Source organism: Gastrolobium bilobum, unplaced genomic scaffold (genome assembly GCF_033153095.1).
Source record: "Gastrolobium bilobum isolate Gb01-03AN ecotype WA unplaced genomic scaffold, APGP_CSIRO_Gbil_v1 utg4089, whole genome shotgun sequence".
NCBI lineage: Eukaryota > Viridiplantae > Streptophyta > Magnoliopsida > Fabales > Fabaceae > Gastrolobium > Gastrolobium bilobum.
The window spans coordinates 166,154-187,080 of record NW_026896166.1 but is presented as its reverse complement, the minus strand read 5'-3'; the positions used below and the strand labels follow the sequence as shown (position 1 = coordinate 187,080).

The 20,927-nt window shown below is 35.8% G+C and overlaps 2 protein-coding genes and 3 non-coding genes across 5 annotated transcripts; all 5 read right to left on the bottom strand.

Annotated features, from left to right (window-relative positions):
• Window positions 1-1,995: 1,995 nt before the first annotated feature.
• LOC133298081 (uncharacterized) lies at window positions 1,996-3,052 on the bottom strand (the record flags this gene model as incomplete). Its single annotated transcript, XM_061497320.1, has 2 exons — window positions 2,594-3,052; window positions 1,996-2,512 (listed from the first exon to the last, which is right to left on the bottom strand). Coding segments are annotated over exons 1-2 (976 nt in total), but the record flags the coding sequence as incomplete, so codon positions are not given.
• A 7,461-nt stretch (window positions 3,053-10,513) lies between these two features.
• Window positions 10,514-11,155, bottom strand: LOC133298080 (uncharacterized). The gene has a single exon (XM_061497319.1). It carries the CDS (start codon window positions 11,153-11,155, stop codon window positions 10,514-10,516), a length of 642 nt encoding a protein of 213 aa, XP_061353303.1.
• A 2,011-nt stretch (window positions 11,156-13,166) lies between these two features.
• Window positions 13,167-13,250, bottom strand: LOC133298082 (small nucleolar RNA SNORD24). The gene has a single exon (XR_009749730.1). It is a non-coding gene; the product is annotated as a small nucleolar RNA SNORD24 (small nucleolar RNA).
• Window positions 13,251-13,376: 126 nt separating this feature from the next.
• Window positions 13,377-13,455, bottom strand: LOC133298084 (small nucleolar RNA R12). The gene has a single exon (XR_009749732.1). It is a non-coding gene; the product is annotated as a small nucleolar RNA R12 (small nucleolar RNA).
• A 341-nt stretch (window positions 13,456-13,796) lies between these two features.
• On the bottom strand, window positions 13,797-13,899 carry LOC133298085 (small nucleolar RNA snoR1). The gene has a single exon (XR_009749733.1). It is a non-coding gene; the product is annotated as a small nucleolar RNA snoR1 (small nucleolar RNA).
• Window positions 13,900-20,927: the final 7,028 nt, after the last annotated feature.

The window sequence follows — 20,927 nt, the reverse complement described above, 5'->3', positions numbered from 1 at the left end:
TAAAAAATTTAGCTTAAATATTACCTAAGCACATATTTTAAGAAAATTATCTCTCTCTCTTTATCACTCTTCATTTTGAAAAAAGCACACAATTCAAGAAAGACAGATAAGAGCTTAAAAAAAAGCTCCTCTCAAGAGCTTTTAGTTTTCAGCTTTTTTCTTTATTATTAAAAAAAAAGAGCTTTTCGTTATAAGAGCTTTTTCCAAAATCTGTTTGGCCTAGCTTATGCTTATAAGCAGCTTCTAGCTTAAAAACACATAAATGATCCTCTTATTCTTTACCCCCGAAAATTGGTAACTTAGGAAACCACAAAAATCGAGAAAATAAAATTTAAATCCAAAAGGAAAGGTGCCAAATAAACCATATAGATTATTAAGCTAGTCATTGATTATTTGGCTTTAGAAAATACCGAGAAAAATGTAAACCAATAGAATGAATAATAATAAAAAAAAAAAAGATAAGCCTTATCTTGGAATTAGATCAACATGATGATGTTAAATAAATTTGAGAAAAAATGAAACATGAAAAAATAATGAAAAATATTTGTTTTAAGAAATAAGGTACCAGTTAGAATTGAAGGCTCTGAGTTCGTATGTTGAAGTTAGAACAAAAAATACAAATGTTAGTGGCCACCAACTTTGTCACCTCCTTTTTTGCTTATCTCTCTCGCCGTACATTTCCAATTTTTAGTCTTAATCAATCAACTTCAAAAGTAAAAGTAAAAATGATGTAAGTGTATCCAATATTGAAAACAAAAAGAAAGAAGAAAACCTTGGTTTTTGGAAAATGGTGGGAGTGATTCGACGACTACATAGGTGATTGAGAAGAAATCGAAGAAGACTATGAGAATATGAGGTCCTAGACCAGAGGTAGAGACTGTGAGGTCCGACAGCTACGGGAACAAGTCTTAGGGAGTTAGGGTTTCAAAAAGAAAAGCTACAAAAAGAAAAGCTACAAAAAGAAAACCAAATATATTTTTATATTTTTAAATTGAAAAAAAAAAACTTAACCCGCCTCGACATGTCCCTAACTCGTTTTAAACTTCGTACAGGCGGAGCGGGTTGATGGGTTGATACGTGTAATCCAACCGGCCTCGTTTTGACGGGTAGGCGGACCTATCGGATTCAACTCATATTGTCACCTTAACAGCCCTAAGTGTGTTGTTGTGCCTAACACACATGAACACAAAACAAAGAGCCAAGATACCAACGGCTTCTCTTCCTTCCTCACTCTTTCTCTTATTCCCAAAGTTACAAGGTCTTACAATGGTAATCTTGATCTGAAAAGATTCATATCGCAGGGAAGAGAAGGAATGAAGAAGAGAATCAATCTTATTAATTGGAAGAATGAATATATCAAAAGGTACAATTAAAGGCAACATGACAGCTACTTATATCAGTAACTTGTAACTAACTAACAGACTTTTATGTAAACTAACTAACTGACTTAATCAGTAAACGGGTGAAGCAATGACACTTGTGGAACTTTGCATAGCTTCATTATTGATACCTTGGGATACACCACCCCAAAAGCTAGCTCAAGGGGTGGGAGTGCCCAAGGCCTTATAAAGGCCATATTAGTTGCCCATCCAATCAATGTGGGACTATATATCTCAACACGTCCCCTCACGCAAGAGCCCTTTAGGCTAGAAGCGTTGAAATTGCACAGGCCCATTTTTGGTTTACCTTTTTGTGCTTTTTATTTTATTTTAATTCCACTTTTTAAAGCGGGGGATGGTGAGAGCTTTGATACCATGTAAAGAACCTTGGAATACACCACCCCAAAAGCTAGCTCAAGGGGTGGGAGTGCCCAAGGCCTTATAAAGGCCATATTCTGGCTTGTACTCTGATATCTGCATGATTGAGTCTTTAACACATATAATCCATCAATTACATCAGCTGAACCAATCATCATATTCGATGGTATCTGTTTAAATATGAAACTGATATGGTTAGTGGCTCCAGTGTCAAGAAGCCATCTGCCTGATGAGTTACCTGTTGAATCTGCATTTAGAGCAGTGGTCTGAATCATATTGGTTGAGGAAATTGGTGTTTCTGGCATTATGGAATTCTGATGATTGAAAGCATTCAAGAGACTTTCATACTCCTCTTGAGATATGGTCACATTTGCTTCTTGAACTTCTTGACTTTGCATAGCTTCATTACTGTCATCTTGTGAAGAAAAATTTGCAGCATTCCTTGATTGGAAGTTCGGTGGGAATCCATGCTTTTTGTAACAAGTATCAACAGTGTGGTTAGTTCTCCCACAGTGAGTGCATAATTTCGTGTTGTTCCCACGCCCTCTTCCAAATATGTTGGTGCTTGCACGTCCTCTTCCTCTTCCATAAACTCCTCTGTGAGTATTATCAGTATAATTGTGAAATCTTGGGTTATCAGTGGAGCTGTGGAATCTTGGATTATCAGTGGAACTGTGGAATCTTGTGTTATCTGTGGAACTGTGAAATATTCTTGGATCATTTCCAAGTTGGTTCGGATTTGACTCACATTGAATCTATCTTTCGTGTTGAACCACTAAAGAAAAGACAGTATTGATATCTGGCAATGGCTTCATCATCATTACTTGGGATCTTACATGACCATATTGATCATTAAGTCCTTTCAAGAATCTCACTGAGCGATCACAGTCTCTATACTCACGCATCAAAGGGTATCCATTGCAGGAACACCTCAAAGCACAGCTACATGTTGGCAAGGGCTTTAAGTTGTCCAACTCATCCCACATGATCTTCATATTGGTAAAATAATCAGTAACAGAAAACTGACCCTGCTGCATATGATAGACTTGTTCTTGGATATCAGAAATTCTAAAAATATCTGAATGTGAGAACCGAGCCTTGAGATCAGCCCAGGCTTCACATGCTTGATTGATCCAAAGAATTGACTTGGCTATAGAATTGTTGATTGATCGATGAATCCAAGAAAGCACTATGGTATTGCATCTTTCCCATGCATGGAAAGTAGGATCAATATTTGCTGGTTTCACAATTGTTCCATCGATAAATCCAAGTTTATTTTTGGATAGGAGAGCCATACTCATTGATCTGGCCCAAGAGTGATAATTTGTGGGATCAAGAGGTGGTGTAACAAGGATTAAAGCAGGGCTTTCATTTGTGTGTAAAAGAAAGGGTTACTGGGATTTGTGTGGAAATCTGGGAGATTAGCCATTGAAAAAAAAATGGCTTAAGCAAGAAAAGAAGAAAGGTATGCAGAGTTTGCAGTAGCGGAAAATTGGTTGGTTACCAGAGCCTCTTGCTCTGATACCATCTTACAATGGTAATCTTGATCTGAAAAGATTCATATCGCAGGGAAGAGAAGGAATGAAGAAGAGAATCAATCTTATTAATTGGAAGAATGAATATATCAAAAGGTACAATTAAAGGCAACATGACAACTACTTATATCAGTAACTTGTAACTAACTAACAGACTTTTATGTAAACTAACTAACTGACTTAATCAGTAAACGAGTGAAGCAATGACACGTGTGGAACTTTGCATAGCTTCATTATTGATCTGTAACACAAGGACCATTGATACATTCCTCTAACCTTTTTTGGCCTAGCAAGCTCTCAAGCGAGGAGGAGTTGAAGAGAAGCATTCTCCTGTGTTGTTCAACCAATAGTGTGGATTTCATTGGAGGGGTTTGTGCACTTCAACATCTACGAGTGATTCAAAGAAAATAAGGATTATCACAAGCAAAGATATAATCTATTTTACTACTCCATGAATTTATTGAATAAAGGATATGTATGGCATGATGTAATTCCTCATAAACAAGAATTTTTTTTTTCATCATGCTTTATGATATTTATCCAATAAAGATTGAATCTGATTAACTATTTGGTTTGCCATGGCCGGTTTTGGTAAAAATTGGCTCTATGTCGATTCACAAGCTAAAGGAGGTATGAATAAGGGTAATGCAAATGGCATCAAAAGTTTTGCAAGAGTCAAAAAGACCTCAATCTTCAACTTACTCTCACCTTCCCTATATTTGATAAATTGAAAACCCAGGTTGAAATATCGTATTACCTTTCCTAAGGACCTTTCACCACGACCACCTTTGCCCGCACCAGATGCTCATGACCCCTGAAATGATTATTCTCTGATAAGAGGAATTTATCTTCATGTACACTATCTCTTTCTCTCTCTTTACTACTCTGTAGAGGTGACAATTTGAGTTGAACCTGACGGGTCAAACTGCCAACCCGTCAAAATGGGGCAGGTTGGGTTATACTTTTCAACCCACCTCAATCTGCCCCCCATAGTTGTGGGTTAAAACGGGTTTACGGTGGGTCGGGGCAGGTTGACTCGCGGGTAAGTTTTTTTTTTTACTAATAGGTAGTATTTTATTTGTCACTAAGCTTTTGTGATATGAAATTTTTTTTATCTTAGTACTCCCCTGGTAAAAATAAAGAAGAAAAACTTTGTTTTTTACAAAGGTTATCCATATATTGAGGCAAAAATAAGTTCCTAAAAAATATTTGACTGAATATTAGTATACATTTAGATTTGAGATTGGAAAAAAACTAAAGGGATTGTTAAATGAAAATAAAAAATATTATAAAATATAATTTAATTATTTTTTAATTATTTTTTATTTTTTAGGCGGGTTGACCCACCAACCTGCCAACCCACCACAAAACGGGATGGGTTGGAATTTTCAACCCATACCAAAATACGAGACGGGGCGGGCCAACCCATTTTTGACGAGTTGGCGGCAGGGCGAGGCGGGTGGGGACAGACCCGTTTTGCCACCTCTACTACTCTTGTGTAATAGTGATAGCATATTAGAGTTTTCAAAATTCTAATAAGTCAAAGATCTTGACTAACAAAAGTTACTGGATTGTTAATAGAAAAAGCCCAAAACTCATAACAAACCTACCAGCAGCTCAATATCATTAGCTTCCCTTTTTCATTTCATTTGTTAAGATTTTAAAGGATTCTAAAAACTCTAAGGGGGTGTTTGGTAAAAAAGAATTTTTTTTCTCAATAACTGTTTTTGAGAATGTTACCAAAAAGTTACTTAACAGGTCAAAATATTACCAGAATTTTTGTCAAAATTTTCACATCTAATTTTTCATTTTGCCGGGAGATTTATATTTTACACTCAAAATTAAATTTCAGAAAAATCACATTTCAGGAAAAAAAATTCAAAAATATTCTACCAAATATGAATAAATTAAATTACCACTCATACTTTTCCGAGAATCTGAAAATAAACTCTCTACCAAACACCCCCTAACATGCTATCACTGTTACGAGAATGAACATTTTGTACGTGTACTAACGATAAATATGTCAAACTATATAAACTCAATTTAGTTACTCGTTCAATTTAGATGTCAAGATCAAAATAGTTAAAATTGAGATTTTACATAAAATCAAAAGGATAAAAAATTGTAAAACATAAAACCATAACATAAAGAAATCATAAAAATATAAAATCATAATTATAAATCAAAATTCTAACTGAGTAGATTTAATTCAATTCAAATTGAATAGAAAGTGAATCAGAAACAATGATATCTCCAATGATAGCCCCTCTGGGGTGTAAAATATATCTTTTCTCACCATCTCCATAGTGTACGAGACAATTGTATGCATTTCGATTAAGATCAAACTACATAAATATTAAAGTATATTTTCATTCAATTCAGATAAAAATATACCAAATAAACCTTCTCATATGTTATTTAACATAATCATATCTTATAAAAGAATTATAACCATTCTCATAAGTAAATCAATGATAATGCGGAAAGAGAAAAAAATATATTTAAATAACAAATGATAAAATCGTCACTGAAATGGTTAGGAATTTTTCTCATAATATGATTACATGAAAAAATTCACTCCCATTGCCACGGAGATTAACGAGAAATACGGCAAACAGGGGGGAACCAGCCAATCGTTTTCATCAATGGCCACGTTTCGACCGAGGGGAAAGTTGCATACAATGCCATATCTGAATGTTGCCTTGGCAATGGCCTCGTTATCGTTTTTAACAACTTGAATATCTTTCATTCTGATCCTTGCAGTGTTAAGGATATGAACCAAAACGACTAGACCCTTTAAATCTTCGTGCAGTTGGAGAAGCAGTCCCATGGCCAAGAACTCCAAGCTGCTCCATCAAACTGTTCCATCAACTCCTTGACCGTCAAAGAAGAGAGGCAACGACAACACCGATTCAAGCTGGCCCATGTTAATCCCAGCAAAGAGAATCTTGATGAAAACGGGATTCAAGTTGCATACTGTTCTGTATGAACATTAGTATGATTATTGTATATCCCTGTTAATTATGATCTTTGGTATATATAACCCTTCCATAGGTGGTTATTGTGAACGTGGGTAGTTATAGAAACCCATCATGTAATTGTGGTAGGGACCACTTTAGGTTATAGTATTTTGGTCGGCTTCCCTTCCGGGTAAAACCCCATCCGGGTTCTATCAACTCTTCTCCTTGACTATTGATACGCGGATGTATAAACCCGGAACATTAAGCCCCCAAGCTCGGAGTGCAATATCTATTTTACTCCGAGTTTATAAGTTATTTTACCCCTTATATCTTCTCTTTATTATACGTCAGCATCTTCATTAAATGCTTCCTACTTAATCCTAATCTTGATTGCCATTTGTCACTTTCTTGTTGCCTTGATTCTCCAAACGGCTGCCCATCTGAAACATCATATCCTGACAGCCATTATTGTCCTTCGAGATTCGAGAAGCCCGTTACTTTTTCGCTTCTCTTTATTACTACCTACTTTGATTTTCTCATTCACCCCTTTTCTTTTTCTCCTTAAAACCCTCACCCTCTTTGCCATCATCTTCTTCATCTCCTTCTCTTTTAAGTTTCTTGGTTGTTCTATTCTTTCTGTGCTTTCTTGAAATTCTTTGTGCAAACTTGGTGTGACACTATTGCATTTAGTTGCTATTCTTCATCAAACTACTCTGCTACATTTAGTTGCTATTCTCTGATGATTATAGCCGGAATACCAAACCTGTATACTATTTTCCAAGCAGTCATGGTGGCGACAGGTTCTGCCTCTATCCACTTGGTGAAATAATCTGCTGCCACTATCAGGTATTTCACTCCTCCGGCTGTTCTAGGAAACAGACCTAGCAAGTCCATTCCTCATTTAAAAAATGGTCATGGAGATGAAATTGTGAACAACTCTTCTGGAGGAGCTTGATATACATTAGAAAACTTCTGACACTGTTCACATCTGCGTACATGTTTTTTAGCATCTTCTCTCATTGTTGGCCAAAAATATCCTGCTCGTATAGCTTTTATGGCTAACGACTTCCCTCTTAGATGATGTTCATTGATCCCCTCGTGTATTTCTTCTAACACGTATTCCGTGTTCGGTGGAGCTATGCATTTAAACAAAGAAGAATTTATCCCTATTCTATACAACTGTCCTTCTATCCTCACAAACCAAGCCGCTCTTAAGCCGACTTGCTTCCATTTTTTCTCCTGGCTCCTTTCCTTTTTCCAAATACTCTATAATTAGGCTTCTCCAATCCACCTCTTCGACCATCCACACCACACTCGGAGCTTGAATATTCTGCTGTATAATGGTCCTCAAATTTCCTGAGGCTTTAGTGTTTGCCAGCTTTGACAACACATCTGCTCTAACATTATCGTTTCTCTGAATGTGCTCTACTCGGATCTCCCTAAATTCTTTCATCAACTCCTGTACCCTTGCCAAATATTTAATCATAATCTCCCCTCGAGCTTGGTATACTCTGATGATTTGCAAAGTTGCTAATTGGGAATCGCTATACACCTCTAAGAGCTCGGCTCTGAGCCCCTTTGCCAAAACCAAACTGATAATCATTGCTTCATACTCTGCTTGATTATTACTCGTGGGAAACTCCAATGCCAGCGAATGTTCTACGGCCACTCCATCTGGGTTCTCTATTATAACCCCTACCCCACTGCCTCTTTTGTTGGACGACCCGTCCACAAACAACTTCCACCAACCATTTTCTTGCTTCCCTCCGGGTTGTCATTTCTACGACAAAATCGGCTAAAGCTTGTGCTTTGATCACGTTGCGCGCTTCAAAATGAATGCCAAATTCAGATAACTCCACTGCCCATGCTACCATCCGACCTGCGAGGTCCGGCTTATGCAACATTTGCCTTATTGGCTGATTAGTCCGAACAACCACTTGATGACATTGGAAATACTGACGAAGCCTCCTTGCTGTAATCAACAGTGTAAATGCAATTTTCTCTACATGTTGATATCTTGTTTCTGCTCCTTGTAACACCTTACTTATAAGGTATACCGGTTGTTGTTTCCCATCTTTCACTTCTCGGACGAGAACTGAACTAACAGCCTCCTGTGAAACAGATAAATATAAGTATAACACTTCACCTGCTTCCGGCTTTCCTAGGATTTGCGGCGAAGCCAACATCTCTTTGAAGCGCTGAAATGCTATCTCACATTCCTCCGTCCGTGCAAAATTACTTCCCTTCTTTAGAAGCTGAAATAGTGGCAAAGACACCTGTGCAGACTTGGCCAAAAATCTGGACAAAGCTGTTACTCGCCCGTTCAACTTTTGGACTTCTTTAATATTCTCTGGGCTTTTCATTTCCATCACTGCTCTACACTTGTCCGGGTTAGCTTCAATTCCCCTTTCTGTTAACAGGAAACCCAAAAATTTTCCAGTTGAAACCCAAAAAGCGCACTTACTTGGGTTTAAACGCATATTATGCTTCCTAACCTACTCGAACACCTCCTGCAAGTCTTGTAAATGTGTCTTACCGTCCCCCGACTTCACAATCATATCATCCATGTATACTTCCAACATTCTATCCATTTGTGCCTTAAACACTTTGTTCATCATTCTCATGTACGTCGCTCCTGCATTCTTTAATCCAAATGGCATTACATTATAACAATACACTGCATTATCAGTTATGAACGCTGTTTTTTCTTGATCTTCCTTCCATAACAGTATCTGATTATACCCGGAATATGCATCCATAAATTACAACACTTTGTACCCAAAGGCTCTGTCTACTAAATGATCAATACTTGGTAAAAGAAATGGGTCTTTAGGACAAACTTTATTCAAGTCTATATAATATGTGCACATTCTCCACTTCCCATCCGGCTTCCTTATCAGCACTGGCACGTAGCATATTCTATTTCTCTAATAAACCCTGCTTCCAAAAGCTCGTGTCTTTTCTTCAATGGCCCTCCTCCTTTCTAAACAAAATCTCTGTTTCTTCTGCGCTACCGGCTTTACTCCTGTGGTCATTGCCAAGCGATGACAAGATAATGTCGGATCATACCGGGCATATCTGAAGGTTTCCATGCAAACAAATCAGCATTCTTTTTCAACAAATCCTTCAAACTCTCTGCCACCTCGGACCCCATCTTAGTACACTGTTGTGGAGATATCCCTAATTGAACTTCTTCCATTGCACCAGCGGGTTCCGGCCTATCCGCCTTGTCCTCCTCCCGAGGGTCCATCTCCACCACCATTACTTGTTCTTCTTTCTTTCCTTCTTCTTCTTTTTGTACATTTCCTTCTTTGGCTTGTTGTGGTGCTTCCACAATATTTTTCTCCTTACCTGCTTGGTCTGCCTTTACCGTAGCTACTGACTCATCTTTAGCCACAAATTTCATAGCCAACTGATCAATCGACAAGAAGATTTTAAACTTCTTCATAAATGGCCGCCACAAGATAACATTGTACGCCGAGCTCAATTCTACTACTGCAAACATCAAAGTGACTGTTTTGTGCGCGGGCGCCTTGCCTAACGTCATCCTCAATGGGATATATCCCAATGGCTTAATTTTATCTCTCGTGAAAGCTAATAACTCGGCTCCACATGGCTCCAAGTGGTCATAATCCAAATCCATTCTTCTAAACGCATCCAAAAATATAATGTCCACCGAGCTCCCCGGGTCTACCAACATTCTACCAACGCGATAATTTGCTAGCAGCCCAGAAATGACTAAAGGATCGTCGTGCTCTGGATCAATTATCTCATCATCTAGGTCATCAAAAACTACTTGTTTGCCTGTCTTCCTTCTTTCTTTCTTAAAACGCGGCTTGTCTGAAATAGTCATGCACATCTTTAAATGCTTTTTTCGAGCATTACTCGACTCTCCTCATTCTACTCGCCCTCCGGCTATAGTATACATGTGACCCAACTAGACTTGATTGGGAGATGTTTGCTTTTGTTGTGGAATCTTGCCTGCCTCTTGTCCTCTTCCTCCTGGTGGGCTCCGACTACGGTATGGTCGTTAAGATTTGTCCTCATTGCTACCATCTACATCTCTTCTTACGTACTTCTGTAACTTTCCTTCTTTGATCAATCGTTCAATAACGTTCTGTAAATTAAAACAATCGTTTGTATAATGCACGTACCAACGATGAAATTCACACCATCTGGTTTTGTCTGAAAACTTTGACTGAATGGGTGGCGACCTTGGGACATTTCTCATTTCTGCTGACATTACTTCTTTAAATATCTAGGCTCTAGACGTGTTCAAAGGCGTGAACTCCCTCCGATATGGCTCTCTGAATCTTTCTCTGACTACACAAGGTCGTCGCTCTTCAAACTGCCCTCTTCCTGCTGGTCTCTCCGACATCCGACTTTGACTTGCTTCCCAAAAACCTTGCTCAATTTGCTTTTGAGAAGATTTAAATTCTTCCAAATCAATATACTTTCTGATTCTTTCTAGCAAATCTTCCTTTGTAGCCGGAGACTTTTTGGCTAACGAGTCGGCAATTCCTCCGGGTTGTAATCCAGTAGTGAACAACAACAGGTACGTCTGGTTTTCTAAACCTTTAACTTGTCTTGCTTCTGCCTGAAAACGTTCATAATAACCTCGCAACTTTTCTCCGGGCTTTTGTCTTACTCCGCACAAATTATGCGTTGTTTTAGGCTGGGGTCCGCAATGAGCGAACTGTTGCACGAACCGTTGTGATAAGTCCACCCAACTTTCGATGAGGTTATCTGGTAAAGCTGTAAACCACTCTAAAGCCTGTTTTCTCAAAAACACAGGAAATGTTCGATACAATAATGAATCTGATTCGCCGCACAAGGACATTGATGCCCTGAAGACAGTCACAAACTCCTTTGGGTCTGAACTTCCATCATACGCCTTCATGTCACTTCGTTGCTTAAACCAAACCAAGATTGGTTCTGCTTTAAGCCTCCCCGACAAAGGAGTTCTTGATGATCCCTGATTAATGGGGGGCGCCAGAATCCCTTGTTAAGCTCCTCCGAGTTATCCATTCCAAACGAGTACATCCTGCTCCCTATTGGCCATTTGTCTATTGCCATAATGAGGACTCAAGCCTTCTGCCTGCCCTGGTCCGTAATGCTGATAATCCCAATTCGCTTGTCACCTTCCATCTCCTTGGCTTTGATCTCTACCCCAGTAATGGTACTCAATATCGTCTCGTGGAACTTCACCTCTGCAATTGCCATAATTTCTTCCTCCTTCCAGCCTCCACCTTTGATAAGTTTCTTCATATCGACCTCTGTTTACCTCTCGTTCATCTCGCCGAGTATAACCTTGACGGGCTCTTAAATACTGTTCTTCCTCCCATGTCACCTCTTCTTCCACCTGTTCATCATCTCTATTTTGATATTGCCTAGCCCGGCCCATTCTCCGAGCATAATCCTCAGGTATCCTTTTTCCTATCCGCAGATTTGCTCCTCGTCCTCCGCCTTGATAGCCTCCCCTTTCTGGAGAAACCCTTGATTCTTGACAAAGTTGTCCTCTCCTCCCTTCATTACTTCTATTTCCCCCCATCGTTGGAGGTGATAAAGGAATGTAGCTAGGAAGAGGAGACAAAGAATCTCCTCTTCTATTGGGTGATTGCTGCTCATTCTCTACAGGATGCCTTTCCTCTCCTCCACGTCTCCTTTGCCCTCCTAAATGTTGCCTATTCCTGATATCCTCCATTAACTGAATCAAAACTTCTCCAATAGTGTCCAGAGACCGACTCCTTCCACTGGATCGAAAAGAATCTTCCTCTCTTAGGTATCCTCCGCCGTCTTCCGCATCATGGTAATTGCTTGCCATGACTCAAGAAAATGGGTAGGAATCTTTTTACCTATTCCCACAGACGACGCCAAATGTTCTGTATGAACATTAGTATGATTAGTGTATATCCCTGTTAATTTTAGTCTTTGGTATATATAACTCTTCTATAGGTGGTTATTGTGAACGTGAGTAGTTATAGAAATCTATCATGTAATCGTGGTATGACCCACTTTGGGTTATGGTATTTTGGCCAGCTTTCCTTCCGGGTAAAACCCCATTCGGGTTCTATCAACTCTTCTCCTTTAATTGCACATACTATTGATACCCGGATGTATAAACCCAGAACACATACTATTGCACATTATAGTTCCTTTAATTTTTGATTTTTTTGTTTCTTCCTTTAACTCCTTGCCCCTCATTTCACACTCTGCAACTAACCATTATTCTTACTCTAACAACTTGTTCAAATGTCTCTCCATTCATTCTGTCACGATGATAATGAATCTTCTGGTTTATTTTCTCAATACACATTTTGCCCCATCCAAATCATGAGTATGGTGATTCAATTAACTGATTTCAAAAACAGTTTATAGCCTCTCAATTGAGATTATATAACATCAAAAAGGTTTTCCAAACATATGCCATTAAGTCACCCAAAATTCAAAGGTCAATAGGGTGCAATACTACAAAATGTTCAGTAAGGAAGCAAATAACACTATCAAGCCATTAAAGTTAGTCACCCAAACACCACTGCATATCCCAGTTAGTCACTCAAAACGAAAACAAACACCCAAAAATAAAAGATGTAATCTTTTGAGGAAATTTAGTTGCTTCAGTGTTATCCCAAGACAACATAGGTAGAGGGTTGCGGGAGTGACATGAAAAAGCAACACACAAGCTTTAGCTTCAAGGGAACGAGTCAAATGGAAATTGAACAAATCCACAGACCAGATAGTGAAGCATTCTATACTTGATAAAGGAGAACAAAAACAGAGATGAAAAACATTTAGGAGAAGATTAAAGAACAAAATCTACCTTAATCGTAAAAATAATCAAACTTTAGGATTTCAATATGGTAAGCACTTTCTGAAATTCAGTTCAAGTCTTAATAAAAAGAACAAAAGGAAGCCTCAGAGATCTTGGTGGATAATAATTCATCAAATGGGTTATTCCCATCAAGAGTAGCAAATATTTTCTAGCATCATCGGCTCAACATCAACATTCAATCCATTTAAAAAGAGTTTAAAAACAAAAGGGAGAGGGGACAATTCACAAAAGAAATCTAATTCAAACTTTACAAAATTAAAACTACTGCAAAACGAGAGTATGAACATGATGTTGTCAGAAGTAGCTGGTTGTGTAATCATATAAATAATATCAGTGGGAATCCGTCTGATTTTTATCATCATTCAACATCATATATTCACGAGCCAGAAAAAGATCTAGAAAATCAAATTCAAATGAGAAAAACCCATAAATAATTCTGTTGAATATTAAAAACATTTATCTATCTTGTCACCAAAAAATCCTATCAAGGAAAAGGATATTCGGAGCTAAAGATAGACTACATATATATACTATTGTTGTGTATATAAATGCAAAAATAACATTGATATAGCCTAACGATAGATTCCTTGACATATCAAATAGAAGATCAAAGAATTGCAATATTAGGCGCACACCCATTATTTGAATAAGAATTTAAAAATAATGAAATAAAGAAAAACCAGAGGGAATTTGAACATTGGTTCTGTAGGACTCAGAGAGTTGCTTTATGTGCTCAAAGATGAACCTTTTTCAAGCAAAGATCCATCTCATACAAGAGGTGTCAGATATATGAAGCACTCATCATCTTCGTCCTCGTTCAAACCAAAAATCAACAAGAAAAACAAAAAGTTTAGACTTTTGGAGCAAGCTATCGAAAAGATGAAGAGAGAAAATGGCTGCTGCTACAAACAAAGAACAGAGAAGGACCAGAATTAGGGTTTGGAGAAGCTGGGAAAGGATCGTGAAATTTATAGGCTTTTTCTTATTCGGTTTGCATTTATTTTCTTATTTACCTTATGGGCTTTTCGTGCTGGCCCGCTTTTTATGGGCCTCGTCTTTGTTCTTTCTTTGGTCTCTTCATTTGATTTTTTATAACTTCATTTTTTAGCAATTTTAAATGAAAAAAATATATGTTTAATACAATGGATTAAAGAAAATATGTAAAGGATTAAAGCCACTTATAGAAAACTTGAGGGAGTTTTAGGAGGTGTATTGGATTGAGATTTCAAAGAATTTTAATGGATTGTCTTTGAACAAAAAAATCTGTTGGATTCGATTAGGATTTTAATGGATTGAAAAAAAGTCACGTGGTATTCGATTAGGATTTTAAAGGATTATTTTAGAATCCGTCCAAATCCGTTGGTATTCAATCAGGATTTTAAACAATGAAATCACAATCTTGTGGTATTCAAAAATCCTACGATTTTAGTGGATTTTCTATTGGTGTGGATTTCGTGAGACATTTTAGTGAAAAATATAAAAAGGATGTCTCTATCACAATCTCACCCCAACCCTTAGAATTTTTTGAGATTCTTCTATTACAGTGTTTTCTTCTTCCTTTGGCAGGTTGACTACTCGAAATTGGGTTCCGCCATAGGAGCTTCGTAAAAAAAAGCATATTTTTTAGCGCTTTTCATCACAAAACAACCCAATAACAACAAACCAATGAGATTTTAATATAATCTATCTCAAAAATAACATATTTTTTTGAGCCATTTTTGAGAAATTTTGGAAGTTTAAAGAGTGATTTTTCAAGCTATGCGTCGCAGTTTTTCTTGGCACAAAAACGTGTGATTTTTGTATTAAAAACAACATAAAATAGTGAAAAAATAACAGAGGAACTAAAACCCTCAAACTAATTTTCGTTTTACATCAATGAGACAATATCAATTTAAAGAAAGATTGAAACTTTCATAATTTGAACCCTATATTTCGTAACAATACATTCATGAACGAAATTCCTTCACTATAGGAAATGATTTCAAACAATTTTTGTATCAATAGATAACTAAAAACTTGTTTCTCAAAAGCCCCAAAGCAATTTAAGGTTTCAATGTATCGATTGAAAAAAATTTGAGAAATTTTCTAAACTTTCATGTAATTAAACCCAAAATTTCAGATTCATATGGTTAGCAAATTCCAAAAACTCCAAGGTTTTCAAGATCAATTGCAAAAAATCCAAACGAAATTTTATTATGAACTTTAGGTTCTATATGCAAATTTAGAATTATTTTTGTAATTAAAAATAATTGGGTCTTATAATCATATATGCATAGCTTTGATAATAAATGAAGAAGATAATTTTCAACCCATTAGATATGTGAAAAGCTATTATTTAGTAATTTTGAATGTTAGTTAAAAATTATATTATGTTTTACTGATTGAGAAAATTATATTAGGTTTTACTTTTTTTTTATTAATTTCATTGCATTTCTTTGTTATTTTTTATGGGGAAGATTATACTTACAACCTATTTTTGTTTACAACCTTTTACAACCATATCTTAACCGTTGATTTCCGTCAATCAACGGTTATTATTTTCGCAAATCAAACTTATTAATTAATATTTAATTTGCAATGAATAATAACCGTTGATTGACGGAAATCAACGGTTAAGATATGGTTGTAAAATGTTGTAAACAAAAATAAGGTGTAAGTATAACCTTTCCCTTTTGTATTGACTTTTGTAATTTTGAATGTTTGTTAAAAATTCATATGGTTTTTTAAAATCTTATAAATCCAGATTGTCCTTTCAAATCTTATAAATTCTATTAAAATCCTTTAAAATCCAATCTTATGAAATCTTGATTGTAAAAAAAAGTCTTTAAAGTCTCTCAATTCTAAAATGTCTTTTAAAATCTGTAAAAAAAATTATCTCAAAAAAGTCTTTTAAAATCTTAATCCAATACATCCCCTTATATTCTGAAGAGATAAAAGAATTGTGAAAATTGTTAAAAAAAAAGTGAATTTTTAATGTATAAATCATGCATGGTTAATCTTATGGATAATTTTCACATTTTTTATTTTGGGAAATTTAAGTATGATTCCACTAACACATTGATTTTGTTAATTAAGAGGGTGAAAAAAGGCATACAGGTATAATGTAAATACAATATACACAATTATGTAACTTATGTTCAATCAAATGTAACTTATGTTCAATCAAATTGAATAACAGTAACACTTATGTATTCATTTAATTTGAATGTTTTCAAATTTTGTGTAATCACAATTATTATATTATCCATTTATATACAATTATATAATTAAAGAATTGAGAAGATGAAGTCACGTATTTCATAGTTCAATAGAGTACAAGCATGATTCTATTATTTTAGTTAATAATTAGTTATTGGGAAAAAGAATTCTCATGTTGCATGAGAAGTCTCCTTTTCTACTACTCTCACTTCGATGTTTGTGCCAATCACTTTTCTATTTTTTATTTTTTTCTTTAAGATGGCTCCACCTCTTTCTCTCTCTGTAGAAAAACTTGAATTTCTCATGCAACATGAGAAATTGCAAGCCCTTAGTTATTTACCTGTGTGTTGCACAGAGAGAAAAAGAAATCAATTTTTTTATCTGGTAAAAGTTTATGCAACTTATAAATAAATTTTATCAATGTCTTTTATCACATAATACGTGTTAGTGTATAGGTGTCTTAGAGACAATCTGAGAGTCAGACAGACTCATATACTTCTTTATTGTTATGAATAAACTTAAGAATAAAAGCATTCTTTATCTTGTTTCATATTGCATGTCTCAAATATTATATGTTTATATCGAATATGAGTAACTGGATAAAGTCCTTAGAATGGAACAGGTGTCACATTGAGGATCTGTGATAGAGATCACGATAATGAGGGCTCAATAACACCACACGTCCATTGCCAGAAATATGTTCCTAGTATAGAGACATCAAGAATGGACATTGGTGATCTTAGGTAAGACTAGTAAGACTCAACTACTTGCATGGAGATGCAAGGTAGAATCGTTGTGAGCTGCAAATATGAAGATGTCTTAGCTGACTCATGGGTGGACCTATTGAAGAATAACTCGCATTGAACTGGCCCATCAAGAGACACTACAAGAAAATCTCACAGATAGTATCAGTAAGTAATGTCTCTTATTATTTGGATGTGTCTTTCCTTAGACCTGACGTTGTCACATAGACCTGTGCTCTAGAAGGCTTGTTTTGATTGTATACCTTGCCTACCTGAAACATGTAGACTCGTAGATATGCTCTTGGGCTTGCCCTAAGGACTCAGGGCTAGTGTAACAAGCTGAATGAATTCGTCAATCTCTGTGAGAGAATAGGTTATCCATTGACCGATGAAACCAGTATGACATTTACGGGACTCGAGAATCTATGCATAGTAAAGGAGTCATGAGATGACCCGCTCTTTAGAGTCCGTAAATGAAGATTTCCTGTTTCAGCAAAAGCTAAAACTAGACCGCAGGAGTTGATACGTTTCCTTGCCCTAGGTCAATGGAACGGATAACCGAGATGAAAAGACAATTCACACGGTAACCAAATAGGTATAACAAGTTGATCATTCGATGAACTCAACTATCTCTTGGACAACAAAGCATTACTAGTGCTTTGTGTTGTCATTAGATGATTAGGCCCAATGGGTCCAAGCCCATTTATGTCAGTGGCTATGTTGGGCCTGATGAGTTATACACAAACAACTTAAGTTGTATTGAATTCTAAAAAATGTGGTTTGGGTCCAATAAGGGTTATGTGCCTAAGTTGGTAAAGCCCACATGTTGGGCCAAGAGAGAGGTAGGTGGCATCATAGGCCAAGTTGGACTTGACCCATGGTGCAACCTAATTAATTTAAATGTTAAATTAATAAAATTTAATTTGAATTCTATTTTTGAATTTTGAATTTGAAATTTGAATTTAAATATAGTCATTAAATTATATTTAATGAAAATGGAGAAAATTAAGGATAATGTATAAATTAAGGAAACAATAAATTAGATTGATTGGCTAAATTAAGGAAACCAATCAATTAGATTGATTGACCAAAATTAAGGAAACCAATTAATTAGATTAATTGGCTAAAATTGAGGAAACCAATCAATTGGATTGATCGGATAAAATTAAAAAAATTATCCAATGAGATTAGGAGTTGATTAGAATGCTGATTTAACCTAGTTTTAGGTCAATTAGGCGCCACATATATAATCCCCTTCTTTCTTATTTTTGACACACTTGTTCTCTTATTTTCACCACCAAAAACCCTAGCCAACACACACACTAGTGTGACGGCTATCTCTCTCTCTTAGGGTCACTATAGGTGCCACTCATCCTCCTCCCTTCTCTTAAGTCTAGCGACCTCTATTGAAGGATATTAGTTGTTTGAAAAAGCCTTATTCTCTTACAAGACAACAAGGTGATGTGAACTTAATCAAAGGACTTGTGTTCTTCAAGTCTCAAGTTGAGATCAAGAACACATTTGCTCTGGAGTTTTAATCCGAACAAAGGTAACATCTTTAACCCTAACATCTCCATTACATGATTCCTGGGTTGAACATGTTTGAGAGTAGGCAAAGGTTGCCTCTTCCGCATATTTTTTTTTGTTTTTACCTCCTTTATGTTCATGGCCTACAAGAGAAGACTTTCAGTCCGTAAGGTACAAATAATAATCAAACACTTTATAAGTGCCAAAGTAATTTTTTTCAGAATAAAGGGAGCTTTCATACTACTTATGTTTTGACCGTTGTTTTTCAAATATTGAAAGAACTACCCCATATCTATAAGTCAGATTTATTGCTTACAGTAGAACTAATATAATAAACAGAACCAAATGAACTACGTTAATAATTTAAATTATTTAGGATCAACACTACTTGACAATTAAATGATTTTCATGTCTTCAGTTTCAGTTGAAGAAGTAAAAATCACATTGTAACATCATATTCTGCATATCTTAGCTACAATGATATCCATTGGAGTCTGCAAGTAACAAACATAATTGTACCATAAATTACGGGAAAAAATTGCATGAACAAAATAGAATGTTGAAAATTTTATGGTACCATTAAAGTCACAATGTCAAAAAAAGGTTTCATTGTCATTAGTAGATAAATATTTGATATGCAAAACAATTAAAGTTGTCGATTAGATGATCGGTGGTTCAAAATGATTTTTGAGCTTTGTACCCTCCACGTTGCTGAAATCGATATTCAGTACTGATAATTTAAAATATTAATAATTTCTTATTATACTGAGCATGCATAAAGGAAGTAGAAAAGTCAACGGAAACATAGGCGAAGCTTACAGTTTCAATTATGTATGAGGTATAAGCAATAGGTGTTGTATCATGTCTTAATAAATCTGACTTTTTTACCTGTGACCATCACAATAAAGTTATTAGAATTCACATAATGTGGTATATATCATTTGACGATAACATCTATAGGGCGACGTTTGGTTGAGGAGAAATTTTTTGAATACTAGAGAAATGTAATTACTAGGGAAATGGTTGGAAAGTGAGTTTGGTAGGAAAATATAAAAAAAGTTGTTTAGTTGACCGAAATATTACCAGGGAAATTTATTTAAATTTGCAAAATCTATGTTCGGGAGAAACTTCACACCTGTTTTTTCACTTCTCCAGTTATCTCAAAATACCACATCTCAAGTGGTATTCTGTAACAGAGAATTTCATCCAAAAATCAACACAAAAGTCATTTCTCCATCTATCCTATTTGCCTAGTATTTTTTAAAAAAACTAGAACCAAACGTGGTATTTTTCAATATCCAGTTACACTTTCCCATCAACCTCAAAATAAATCTTCAACCAAACACTACCTAAGAGAAAAGGTATTGTTTCATGAAGTACACCAATATATACACATGAAGGCATAAAAAAAACTCAAGTCAAGGCAGCAGGCAAATAACTACATGGTAGTTCAAAAAAATTACAGTAAATGCCCATAATATTCTTGCTCTCCAAATAACAACAACGGAATTCGAAACAATGCGGCTCTAGAATTATAATTGTACCAGACACTTCCAAATGAAATTTTTTAGTATGCATTTTAAAATTGGAGTCCAAATTCTGATACCTCATTTATTTATTTACTTTACTATTATGCACACATTTCTTTATAAGAGTAAAAGGTAGTTGCATACTTTTTGTATATGTAGTATATCACAATGGCCAAGATAATTTGAAAACTTGAATAAAACAAACCCAACCACAACCGAAATGGCAATAAAGATAATTTAAAAAGTTACAAAGATGCAATTTTTTTTTATGTTTTTACCTGTACTAAATAGTAATATTATCTCCTCGTAGACAGAACCAATTCAACTGCACTAATATTTGAAATACTTCCTTGTATACAATGTTAAAGTTACTATTTGTAACACAACCATTATCACAAGTATTAATATCTTCAATTCATGTTTGCTCTTCACTCTTGTTAGTGCCACATATAATTGCCTATGAGTGAAGACAGGCTTAGGCAGACAAATTCCAACACGAGAAAGCAATTGTCCTTCTTGTTGATAGTCATGGCAATGAAACGACAAGTGGGATTGTCTTCTTTGGAGATTTATAGGAAATATATGACTTGATGGGCTCATCGTCATTCGTGGGATTGTCTTCTTTGGAGATTTATAGGAAATATATGACTTGATGGGCTCATCGTCATTCGTGGGATTAACACAATTTCTCCTATATTGCTTCTTGTAAGAATAGTTGCCTCAACAACATGATTGTCCAATCTTGAAATAAGCAATCTTATGTCGTTGCATAAACCTCTTGACTGATCAATATTTCTCAACAACATAACCAGAACTTTAACCTTCAAAGTTAATTTATGATCA